The sequence below is a fragment of the Anabrus simplex genome, chromosome 2, assembly GCF_040414725.1.
Source record: "Anabrus simplex isolate iqAnaSimp1 chromosome 2, ASM4041472v1, whole genome shotgun sequence".
Taxonomy (NCBI): Eukaryota; Metazoa; Arthropoda; class Insecta; order Orthoptera; family Tettigoniidae; genus Anabrus; species Anabrus simplex.
The window spans coordinates 867,131,807-867,145,093 of NC_090266.1; the positions used below are offsets into that span (position 1 = coordinate 867,131,807).

General features: G+C 40.7%; 1 protein-coding gene across 5 annotated transcripts in view; it reads left to right on the forward strand.

Moving 5' to 3' along the window:
* Window positions 1-13,287, forward strand: part of Mi-2 (chromodomain-helicase-DNA-binding protein Mi-2 homolog) — a 743,946-nt gene that overhangs the window by 563,098 nt on the left and 167,561 nt on the right. For all 5 annotated transcript variants that reach the window (XM_067141602.2, XM_067141598.2, XM_067141599.2 and 2 more), the window contains exon 31: window positions 10,732-10,938. In XM_067141602.2, coding sequence (XP_066997703.2) covers window positions 10,732-10,938 — 207 coding nt within the window. The remainder of the gene's footprint in view (window positions 1-10,731; window positions 10,939-13,287) is intronic.

Below are 13,287 nucleotides of genomic sequence, written 5' to 3' on the forward strand. Positions count from 1 at the left end.
GAACGTCGAAAACAATGCGTCTTATATACGCTAATGTAGAATTACACAAGGAAAATATTGGTATAACTCGAATTTCCATAGGCCTGTTGGTTTGTTTGTAATTAAAGCCTAAACTCGAGTGTCCATAATAAAAAATCTGACAGTAGGGTTCCTTCCTTCATTCCCTGCGACTATATTGGGCACTTGAATAAAATTTATGCCACAGTGTTGCATTAAATAAATTGAGGCATAGATGAAAAGGTTCAGTAATAAATGCGTAAATAACGTTGCCAATAGCAATTGTTAACTCATTAAAAATAAAGGCTGAAGTAAACTATCTCTTAATTTTAATGTTATATACTGAAATTAAGTAAGAATGTGATACACCTCAAGATATGGCAGAGTACATCACTGATTTCAGAGCATAGTTTATATTTTCTCGCGTCTTGTTAAATTTCGGAGAGGCTATGTAAATTTTTAGCGAGGAGGTTATCATTTCTCTACATGCATTTGAAATGTTTTCACTATACATATACGGTTAGTTTAGCCAACGCAGTTTGAAGAAGAAAACTGAAATGTTTGCCACAGAAGCCTCTGGAGTGATACCGTATTTCTCCGAATCCAAGACGATGTTTATTTCTCAGAATTTCTTGTGAAAAATCATGGGTCGTCTTGCATTCGCGACCTAGCAATAATGAACACCACTGGCAACTACCGCGGCAACTATGCTGTTTCTTTTCACGCACACGCACGCAAAACTCGTTGACAATAAACAACCGCCTCTTCACTATACATCGCTAGCTGCGGCAACCGTTTGTACAGTGCCTCTGTGTAACATCACTGGAAGATCTCGTGAAATAGTGAAGAGAAAATTACATTCTCTACAAAAACATTTCTCAAATCTTCAGAATGGCATCAAAACATGCGAGCCTTCAAATTCTTAGAAAGGCCACGGCTCAGTGGCGGAGTTCTTCTTAGATCTTTTGTTACCATGTTTTTCCTTCATTCCCACCTAGATATACCTGTACCTTTACAAAGCTGCAGGTTGTTCTTATTGGCTCTTCTTGGAATTCTCTCTCTCTTCACCTGGTAGTCCTAGAGTGGAGAGTCTGATTCTACCCTGCGCCTCACATTCGAAAAATGTGTGTTCAGCTGATTCCTCTGCTTCATTGCATTTCCTACATATGTTGTCTCTTATTACTCGAATTCTATGTAGGTGTTTTTTCAAATTAAAGTGTCCTGTCAACAGTCCTACTACCCATCTTATATTTTCTCTGCTGAGTTTCAACAGTTCTTTAGTATGCTTATTGTTTGGTCCTTTTATCAGTTCCTTTGCAAGCCTGCATCCTGGAGTATTTTTCCAGTTCTCCATCTGTTTCTTTTGTACCCATTTTCCTACGTAGTATCGGACTTGTCCATAGGAAATCCCACATACAGGTTCTGGGCCTACAAACTGTGTTTCTGCCCCTTTTCATGGCCAGTTTATCTGCCTTTTCATTTCCTTCTATACCTGTATGCCCTGGTACCCATATTATTTTGACAATGTTGTACCTTGAGAGCTTCAGGAGAAGTGAGTGGCATTACCAGACAATTCTGGATATTATCCGGACTGCCTCTAGTGCCTTAATGGCCGCTTGGCTGTCCGTAAAAATGAAAATGTTCTTATTCGTATAGTTCATTTTCAGATTTTCTTCAAGACATGTTGTGATAGCTATCATTTCAGCTTGAAAGACTGTAGTGTGTCTGCCCAGGCTCATCTGGATTGATTTCTCAGGTTTTCTCCCGTTGATCCCTCCTCCTGTACCATCCACAGTCTTTGAGCCATCAGTCCACCACACTATATCTTCTTTTTCAGTATTCCATTTTTTGATATCCCAGTCTTCTGTTTTTTTTATCTGGGTCTCAAACGGTTTTTCAAAGTTGTACTTTGGTATCATATGATCAGAATGCATGTCTAGAACTTCCTCTGTTATTACTCTGTTAATTTTACAGTGTCCTAGATTGGTTCTTTGTGCATTCCAACACTCTGATTTTGCCAATCTATATGAACTCATTCTAGCCTGTCCTGTTATGAAATTGCATAGTGATTGGAGGTGTAGTAAGGTATTCAAGGCTTCTGTCGGCGTAGTTCTCATAGCCCCAGTTATGGCTATGCATGCCATTCTCTGTAGGCTATCCAATCTACTGCCGACTTTTCCTTGACTTACTTTCTGCCACCAGATGATTACAGCGTAGGCCATCAACAGTCTAATGATCATTGTGTATATCCACATTACAATTGATGGTCTTAGGCCCCATGTCTTGCCAGCGGCCCTCTGTTCTTCCATATATATATCTTGCCCAAAGAGCTTCAGTGATCTCTTTCCCTTTAATTTTCTCCTTCTTGTAAAAGGGACCAGAGTTATCTTGTTCGAGTTGCCTGATTGTTGTTCTTCCCAACACCAATTCTCCACAAGGTTGAGTGATCTTTGCATGAGGTCCTGGATAACACTCATCACCTTACCTCGTACCTCAGTCACTAGGTCATCTGTGTATCCTTGTGTATAGAAATCCTGTTCATTGAGCATAGCTATGATTTTGTTCACCACGAGGTTCCACAGTTGAGGCGAAAGAACTCTCCTCCCTGAGCACAGCCTTGGGTGGCCCTAACCGTCAGCGTTTCTTCAAACAGGGTTGCTTTTATCTTCCATCCGTGTTAACATGGATTTAATCCATTTGACAACGGTTTTACTCACCTTGCTCTTTTCCAGTGCTTTGCTTGTAGAGTCATAGGTTGTATTGCTGAAGGCTCCTTCTATATCTAGAAATGCTGCCGGTGCAATTACTTTATATTCTAGGCTTTCTTTTAGTTTACAAACCAACTGGTGGAGTGCTACTTCAGTGGATCTGCCAGGTCTATATGCAAACTGATTTTCATGTAACGTTGAGTTCAGTTGCACCGTTCTTCTGATATATTTATCCAGAATTTTCCCCATTGCTTTCAGTATGAAGGATGTTAAATATAATGGTCTGTATGCTTTGGCTTGGGCATAGTTTGCCCTTCCAGGCTTAGGTATGAATACTGCTTTAGCTTCAGACCATGATTTCGGTACGTACTCTAAAGTTACAACAGCCGGAAGAGGTCCATCAGGGCATTGACGAGTTTCTTCCGTCCTTCCTGTAGGAGTATCAGAAGTATCTCATCTGGCCCCGGGCCTTTATAGGGTGAAACGTGTCGATTGCCCATTTATATGGTCGTGTTTTATTATTCTCTTGGTACAGTTCCAGTCTTCTCTTCAAGCTTCGGTCTCTTTTCCAACCATTTCTTCTTCTGTCATGTCCTCAGCCTCAGGAAAGTGACATGCCATTAGCATCTCCAGCGTGTCCTTCCCTGCCTGAGTAAACGACCCATCTGGTTTATATGGGTTGCTTTTAAGAACCTTGTGGAGCCTTACTGTTTCAGTGTGTAATTCCACTTCTCACAGAACAGTCTCCTTTTGCTTTCCATATCTCTAGGTTATACTCAGCGAGTTTCCTATGATATACCTCCCACATACCATTTCTAGATGATATTCTATAAAACATCGTAACCTCTTTTTTCATTTTGGCTAGTTTGTTGTTCCACCACCTTCCTTTTTTTGGTGTTTTGGTTTTCTTTGAGAGGATGGTTGTCATGGAATAAGTCAATAATGGCCTCTTCTAATAATTCCACTGCCTCAACCAATTCTTTTTGTCATCTCCCGTTAGTTGGAATTTTTTGTACACCCTTCCCTAGAATTACTCTGTATCTATCCCAGTTAGTTCTTTTTTTGGTCTCTGTACATCTCAATCCCACATAGTCTCGCATCTATTGCAAATTGGATGTGTTGGTGGTCTGCCAATGATGGTTCCTACAGCACCTTTGCAAGTTAGTGTAATGTCTATTACCTCCCTACAATTTTTCTTTATAAATGTAGGCTTGTTTCCTAGGTTTAGTTTCGTCAACTTAGTTCCAATAATAAACTCTAGTAAAGACTCACCTCTTGCATTGCAGTTCGTGCTGCCCCATGCCGTGTGGTGTGAATTTGCATCTGCTCCAAGTACTGGGTGTTTGCCTTTCCTCTTTTCGTTGCAAATTAGGTTCTCAACTTCTTCTGATGGGGACAGATTAGTTGAGTCATATGGGAGGTATGGTTATTTATCTGGGAACTTCCCACTTTCCAAGTTTTATCTTGGCCACCATTAAGTCCTTTGAACAGTGTTCCTGCAACAGAAGGCATTTTAGTTTTCTGCTCACAAGTAAACATGTTCTAGGGATATTCGTTGTAGTATCGTACATTAACGTACCTCCAGATTCCGCCAGTCCTGCTACTCTGCCCTTAACTACCCATGGCTCTTGTGAAAAAGCCACATCGATAGCCTCGGACTTGAACTTCCGGACGAAATTGGCCACAGCTGATTTTTTATGTTGTAGGTTGGCCTGTAGAACTTTCAGTACCATCCTTGCCAATGCTAGGTTTTTTTTCTCTTAATTACTTGAAATTTGATCTGCCCAAGTCCAAGCTTTGCCTTAAGGCCTCTCCTCTTGAGCTCTTAAAAATCTCTTTCATTAAGAGCCAAAAAATTGGCCTTCCTGTGTCATCAGTAATTGTTGCATTCAGCACTCTCCACTCTTTCGTCGGAAATTTGGTGTCCTGCTGATGTACCCTGACAAGCACATCATCAACCTTCATCTTGTCAAATTGAGGAGGAAATTTGGTGATGACCTTTGTAGTATTCAGCACCTACTTGGCTTCTGCCACCTCCAAATTCTCCCCTTTCCAAGGGTTGCAATTGGCCACTGTATGTTCCAGTCAGCTTTTTGTTTCTCGATTTGCACAGATCAGTACTATTGCTCCACTTTCCAGCCTTGGAGACTCGAGGAAGCCTGGAAGGCATCCATCCAACAGCAGTTTCATTTGCACTATCAGAGCAGATGAAAGTTCCTTCACGTCTTCCTCCTTCAGTTTCCCGTCTGGAAAGGTTTTAAGTATTATTGCTACCTTGATTGAAGTTAGTCTTTCCGAAAAGGACATGACCATCTCTTCTTTCTGTTTCTTGGCGGGCGGTTTAGTAGCCTAACTTGATGGCGTACTATCCCCCCAGCCTAGGCCTTTTGGGCGTTGTCGGAGGGATAGCCTCTCATTAAATGTTAAACATTAATTTATTGAAACCACCTATTCAATACTGGTTGAGCCTTTATGACTATAACAATGTCATTACATTAAGTTTGAGTATGGTACATGTTTCACCTGGCATTGCAGGTATCATCAGCCATTAATTCTATCCCCAAGTCAGAGCTCTGAGTGGATGCTAATTTTAGGATTAATCATAGTCAATATTATCTATATAACAGTGCAAAAGAGTGATCAAGCCGTCCATGTTTTAAAGTTCTAATGTGACATTCTACTCTTGTTCACATTTAATGGAAATATATTGACTGTTAACTTTCATAATGTCGGTAATGAGAACGGCTTGATGCAATTGGGATTAATCATCTGTACATTTTTACAACTTATTGGAGATTAACATGTGCTAGAACTATTCTTAAAAAATATTTTTACACAATTTACATAATATATTCAAACTTATGATACATTTTGGTCGAATAATCACTTGTAATAAAAGGGATAGCCTCTCACCGATCCCTGTTCCTTGGCTGCTTCTCCGTCCAAGTTCCAACCGCTATTTTGGCTTCCTTCCTCGCTCTCTTCCTTTCCTTGTAATTTGCACTGTTGCAAGGTGGTCTGTCGATATGAAATCTGTTGATTTTCGCTGCAGAAATCTTCAGTTCTATCTCTGCGGATGTTCCTGGTTTGCTTGTGGTAGCAGTCTGCTCTACTGGAGCTTCTGTTGCCATTTCTTGTTTTGTGTTGGCGACAGCCTGTCCATTTGGGACTTCTGTCTCCATTTTTTTTTCATCTTGGGCTTGCTCCCGGATATGCTCTACTGAAGCTTCCATGGCTTCCCTTGATGTTGAAGTTTTTGAAATGGGTTCTTTATAAGCATCCTTATTTCAATCAGTCAATGGGTTTTTTCCCCTTCTAGGGTCCTTAGCGTCGTTCTCACCATCTGTGGTGAGGCATGCAGCCAGACATTGTCCTCCCGCAACTCAGGCTCTCCGTAGCAGAGACCACACCGCTCAGTAGTCCATCCAGCGGTCCACCCTTGGCTTTATCATGCCTGAATTCACTGCCATGACTTTCCCCCTAGGTTGCGATCGCCCCTTTCCCAACCCGGACTTCGTCCAAGCTCCGTAGAGCAAAGTGGTGTGTTGGTTCCAGCACCCCGCAGTGAGCCTTCACCTCAATCACCAGTCCCACTTCACCTGAACCACCGTATCACCCATGTGGAGGAACCATGGATGCCTCTCTAGCATGTGTGGGCGAGGCCTCCACTTCCAAGCCTTGACTTGGGCTGGTAGCAATCACAATGCCTCAAGACGTTTTCTGGCAATACCTGTTTTTGGTCCGCGAGAGGGTATTTTATTTCCCTCAGACCCTCCAAACAAGTCTGGAGGGCCCCCCTATCTGCCACCTGGGACGCGCCTGATAGGGGAACAGGTAAGAATACCCCCCACGGGCAGTGGTGGAGTTACCTGACGCTTAGTAAAATTAAGTTTTACGGACAGCAGGAATATTTTCGTGATGGATCGTCGTATTGTAAAGATACGTGGAACAGGTATTTCTGGCAAATTTTCAATGGGTTCTCGTCGATGTGATGTTGCCAATTTTCAGTTAATGGTTATTAAACATTCGGAAATGTAGAATAATTGGTCAGCCGCAAGAAAATGCGGCATAGGCCTAAGCTAATATTCGGCCTTGGAGTGAAGACGAAGATAGCTAAGAAATGCATGCCATACAAGAACTGCAGTCAGTAGCCTGCAAAAAGGACGCTTTAAAGAAGTCTAAGATGAAATTGTGAGGTATGTGCACGAAGAACGCAAGGGCAGAATGGCCATACCATGGCGCAGTAAACTCGTTCGTCAACTTTCAACGTTCGCGATTAGACCTATACAACCTTAGCTGCTGAAGTGGCCAAACCCGGCAAGGGAGGTGTGCGTGTGGCGGCCGGTTGTAGCCAACGCTGACTAAAAGTAACATTTTTATAGACGGCAAGAATATTTTCCTGATGGATCGTCGTATTGTAGAGACGGGTGGAATAGCTATTGCTGGCAAAATATCAACAGGTCCTCTTCGGTATTATGTTGCCAATTTTAAGTTAATTGTTATTAAACCCGCGGAAATAAAGAATGATTGTGCCACCACAAAAAAAAAAAAAATACGGCATAACTAAAGCCAATGTTCGGCGTTGGCGTGAAGACAAAGGTAGTCTAAAAATGTGTACTGTACAAGAGAGGCATTCATGAGATTTTACAAAGTACTTTTTAAGCCTAATTTACATTTTTTGAAGGAAAAAGTGGGGTTTGTATTGCATTCAATGTCGTTTTGGTTGAAATTAAACTTGCACTTTCAAGTAGTATCGGATTTCGAAAAATAACAAACAAACAAGCAAGCCGTAGTGTGGATATCATCCTCAAAAATGCAAGTTGTGAACAAACTGATTGCCGTTTCATACCAATTTTAATGTGTATGGGGGTTTAAATCAAGTTTTCGCTGTTAAGGATTCTCGCTATAGCGGACTTTCAATGTACGTCAGTTTGTTCGTCTGACAATAACCTACCAACACACAAAAGTTGAGTCCGCCAAACACTAGTATCTGTGTTGTATCGTTCAGTGATCGTGTCTTCGTTTGCGCCTGAAAAAAAAAAAACATTCGCTTTTCTTATTTAATCAAAAATAAAAGGGCTGTGGAAAGTCATAGTTTGCTGGTAGAAACATGGTGAACACACTCCATCGATTAGAACATGTCAGACATGGTTTTGACAACTTAAACGTGGTGATTTCAATGTGCTCTGTGTCAGGTGGGACCAGAGCGGCATTGTGTATTATGAACTCTTGAAGCCCGGCGAAACCGTTAATGCACAACACTATCGCCAACAAATGATTCATTTAAATCACGCATTGATCGAAAGATGACCGGAATGGGCTAGAAGACATGGCAGATTGGTTTTGTTACATGACAATGCACCGTCTCACACAGCCAAACTGGTGAAAGGCACCTTGAAGTTTCTTGGATGGGACATCCTTCCGCACCCGCCGTTCTGCCCCGACCTGGTGCCATCTAACACCTCTTCGCATCAAAGGGGCACGTGCTCACTGAGCAGCATTTCAGCATTTTCGAGGAAGTTGGAAAATGGCTCGATGAATGGTTTGCTGCAAAAAACAAGCAGTTTTTCGGGCATGATATTCATAACTTACCTGAAAGATGTGCGAAGTGTGTAGAAGCCGATGGCGAGTATTTTGAATAAACAAAAAATGTATTTTCGTTGAAAATTATGTGTTTCCTTTGCCACAAAAACTGGCAAAAACTTACGCATAGACCTGGTAAAATGTTTGTTAAAAATAGACATCTAATTCGGGACATAATTTACAATTTTTTTACAAGTATGAACTTTTGACGAAACTTGTTCTATCTTCATATAGAGTAGTCGGAATGCTCTCTGCCTCCTTCCAACTGTTACGGCCAATATGCCTTATGATTTCTGTAGTTTCTCTGAATAATACCTGACAAATATGATGCGAAGATGGCCCCTTAAGTAAGCTTACTGCCGTTCGCTTTCCCAATACTTGCTCTAATTACTGCAATGAAGAGATGGTAACCCAATGATCCATAGGTATGTTGTATCAATTGTTTCGTGAGATACTGTTTCTTTTAAATGCTTGATGAAGGATTTAGCAGTGATGGGACTGAAATTTCTGGACAGTTAATGTGGCATATTGATCCCTCGAGGAAGGGTTAATGCAAAAATTTTAATAAATGATTTCATAAGGATGTTCAGGGGCCATGTAATTTGAATAATCTGGGAAAACATTTTTACTAAAAGCAGTTAATCAAGGCTCCATGGCACTTGTTGAAAAAGTAGTTTGTAATTGACTAAAATATTTCTCAGGTAATTTTAATTCAGCCCAGTTGCTTTGTTCTTATATTTTCCCCATGACTGTTCATTAAATTAATTAATGCTTCTTATGCTATTTTTTCATCAGCTACAGTAGACTACATACATATAAAAGCGGTTTGCAGTATAAAAAACCATTTCACACATTTTCAGTTTTGATAGTGTATGTAGGGCAGTTGATGATTCATGATGTATGCTGTATATTGCTTGTCATGAAAACTATAGTGATCAGTTTGTTTGGAATGCTGGGTTGGGCGTTGTTTTGGGGTACATGTGTTTCTTCACCATCCGTCAGTGAAGGTTGTGTTGTAGTGAAAGATGACGAATAATTCCTCAGCGTGATTTCTATGTTGCCTCGGTGACACACAGCCACCTGGAATTTTGCCAAATTCACTATAGTCGGTAACTAGTAATTGATGAAAGATTGTGGAACAGATCCAAGTTATTACTAATATACAGGTTTATTCACCTAAGGTGTTACACGGAAATAACGTCTAAACCATTAAAGATGTCGGTATTTTGTTTTCATATTCGTAAATGATTCCCATGGACTTGTAAAATAATGTGCTACGTATTCTCACGGGGTGATTAATAATGGAGATATTAATACTAACTCCATATTTTTAAATGGAACAGCACAAATTCGTGCAGCTGACCTAAAAGTTCAACTGCGCACAAGTTCATATATGTAAGTATTTTCAGAATCATACAATTACTTTCTGAGATATCAATAAGAATGGCATGCACAGTTTTGCGTGCTGCATTAGACGGCGTACAGTCGGGCAAGGACATATTGACACGCAAGTAGTTTCCTGGGTGTGATTGCAGCCACAGAATGGATACCAGGCATGTAAGCATATCGTATACATGTGATGGGTTTGCATATTGTGTATGACAGGTGACCTCATGGCAGGACAGGGTGGATTAATATTTTTTAAAGTAATAAAATAATTACTTCGACTTAGTACCTTTGAGATAGGCCACGGCTGACGTCCTTTCCAAATCCTTCCCATTACCATCCATGGGGATAGACGCAAAACTGAGCGTGGTTACACATGGATTTCAAAACAAAACAACCAACAACTTTAATCTTCCTTCGCTGTTGTGTGTTCGCCAGTCATACAATAATGTTGCACACCCAAGGTATGTTACGGTACATCACATTTTGTGTACGATAGTTTACAGTACATGCCTGGTATCCATTCTGTGGCTGGAATCAATGCCAAGAAACAGCTTGCGTGCCAATGCGTCCTTGGCCGAACGCACGATGTCTGATGCGGCACGCAAAAGCCTGAAAGCGGTTTTTATTGATATTTCAAAACATAACTGTTCGGTTTTGAAAATACTTACATATTTGAACTTGTACGCAGTTGAACTTTCAGGCCAGCTGTATATATTTGTGCTGTTACATTTAAAAATATGGAATTAGTATTAATATCTTGGTTATTAATCACCCCATGAGAATAAGTAGCACATTATTTTACAAGCCCCTGGGTATATCATTCACGAATATGAAAACAGAATACTGATACCTTAAATGGTTTAGATGTTATTTCTGAGTAACTTTCTTAGGTGAATAACCCTGTATATGTTATAACGGGGAAAAGGTGAGGTTAAACTGTTTTGCTGAATGTTGTTGATCCACACAAATTCTAATTTATAAATATATGAATTGTAAAGATAAATGTTTTAAACAAAAATGGGATAATTTTAGTGTAATGTGTATATTATACCAGGTGCAGGAGTTTGAACACATCAATGGATACTACAGTATGCCAGAGTTAATTCGCAAACCTGTGGAACCTATCAAAACTGGAATAAGTGGTGAACTGGGAGAAACTCCTCGTAGTACTACTACTAGCACAAGTGCTACTCCTGCCACCAGTGCTGCTGCCAGTCCTGCACCTACTCTCAACAGTCAGGAGGATAACAAAGAGAAGGAGGTGTGTCTTTTTCTTTCTTTCTTTCTTTCTTTCTTTCTTTCTTTCTTTCTTTCTTTCTTTCTATGTAGGTGGTTTGAAAAGTTCTCGGAATGTACTAGAATTAAGTATCTTACCTCGGTGGAACTGCTTTTATTTTCCAACATAGTCTCCCTGTAGACTAATGCATTTGGTCCAGCAATGTTCCAGTGCCTTGATCCCATCTCGAAAATGAGATTCCTCCAGGCCTGCAAAATACCTCTCCAATTCGGCTGTCAGTTCTTCCCTAGTAGAAAATCTCCGTCCACCGAGGAAAATTTTCAGCTTGGGGAATAGATGAAAGTCTGATGGTGCCAAATCAGGTGAATAAGGTGGATGTGGCAACAATTCGTACCCCTGTTCGTGAAGTTTTGCCATGGCAATAACACTTGTGTGCGGCGGAGCGTTGTCCTAATGAAAGATGACCTTTTTCCTTGCCAAACCAGGCTTTGTTTCGCGTATCTTTTCCTGTAGTTGGTCTAGGAGGTTTGCATAGTAATGCCCCGTAATTGTTTGGCCAGTAGGAAGATAATCTATTAGCAGAATGCCTTTTGCATCCCAGAAAACTGAGGCCATGACCTTCCCGGCTGAACGCACTGCCTTTGCTTTCTTTGGTGGTGGTGAATCAGCATGTTTCCACTGCTTTGACTGCTGTTTTGTCTCTGGGGTATAGTAGTGGACCCAAGTTTCATCTCTAGTCACAAACCGGCGCAAAAAATCTTGTTGGTTGCACTGAAAATGGGCCAGACTTTGTTCGGACATTTCCAATCTTGTGCGTTCATTGTTCAATGTCAAGAGCCGCGACACCCATCTTGCGGATAATTTTTCATACCCAATTCTTCGGTTAAAATATAATATACCCATTCAGAAGATATCCCTACAGCTTCAGTAATCTCCCGCACTTTCAGTCGACGATCCTCCATGACCATTTTATGCACTTTTGCGATAAATTCTGGGGTCGTTACACTTTTTGGCCGTCCACTACGCGAATCATCATCCAAGCTCCCCCGACCAAATTTAAACTCACTGGTCCACTTGGCAACAGTTAAAAATGAAGGAGCAGAGTCCGCCAGTGTGTTCTGAAAGTTGGCATGAATTTCCTTTGCTTTCATACCTTTCTTTACGAAGTATTTAATCACTGCTCGAATCTCAGTTTTTTCCATTGTCACAAATCACTACGCGGGAACAGCAACAAAGAGTCGTCACTATCACACTCCTGCAGCTAGAGCACTGACGCGCCACGTGTTCACTCACAAAGGATGTGTCATTATTGCGCGGGAACCTCGTTGCTCTAGCACTGACATCTAGCGGTGATTCCGAGAACTTGTCAAACCGTCCTCGTATCTTTCTCTCTATCTTTCTATCTTTCTTTCACCTAATGGGTCTTCTAACATTTTTGTACTAGGGTTATGAAACTTCCTATACTGATTTAACAGTGAAATGTTGTATTACAGGAGTTAGCTTGTTTATAGTATAACGAGCTGGAGTAGAACTCTGGATGTCACTACTTTCACCATCTTGGGTGAAAAACAGGAGGAGAACTGTAAATGCATGATTGGTTTCTAAAATGTTGTACTTACTGAAGGGCAAAGTTGTTCATTGTTGCAAAGCTATCTGATATATCAGACAATGTGCAGATGTAGTGAGTTGCAATGTTGGCTCTATGGAAATTTTCCAGTCCTCGTGGAGATAACCTATTGGTTATAGTACCTCCAGTGCATGAAGAGAAGAAAGAAAGTAGCAAAAGTTTCCACAGCTGATCTTAGTGGCACAGTTGCTAATTTTCTGTTCAGTCATGGCTGTGTTTGGTGGCATTTGAGGATTTATAAATATGACAGCATTGTGTTGTTGGTGTCCAGCATGTTCAGGATCTCCTGTGGGACATCATTTTAAAACAAAGTTCAGTGTTTCAGAAAACACTCATGCTGAGCTTTACTGAAATTATTACAAGGCTCTAGTGGGGAAAAGGCTTAGTTTATTGATAACTTACATATTCAGAAGCACCAGATAGCCCCGATTTACATATGATGATGGCTTCCCCACAAATAAAATATTCTGAAGGTAAAATAGTGCCCTGTTTAGGTCTTTGGGTTGCGACCTCAAAACAGGTAATAGTCATCAGTAGGGCCTGGATTTTTAGGTTTTAACGTATTTTTTTCCTCGCAATTTAATTCACAAATTTTTTATATATTTGTTCGTTTCACACTTCCTGGAGCAGAATATGTGAATTTCATTGCACCTAAAAAAACCTAAATGAGAGGTTGACACCTGAAATTACCTAAATAGCTGTTTTACCTTCTTCAAATAAAGAATGTTATTTTCCCTGCATTGTAA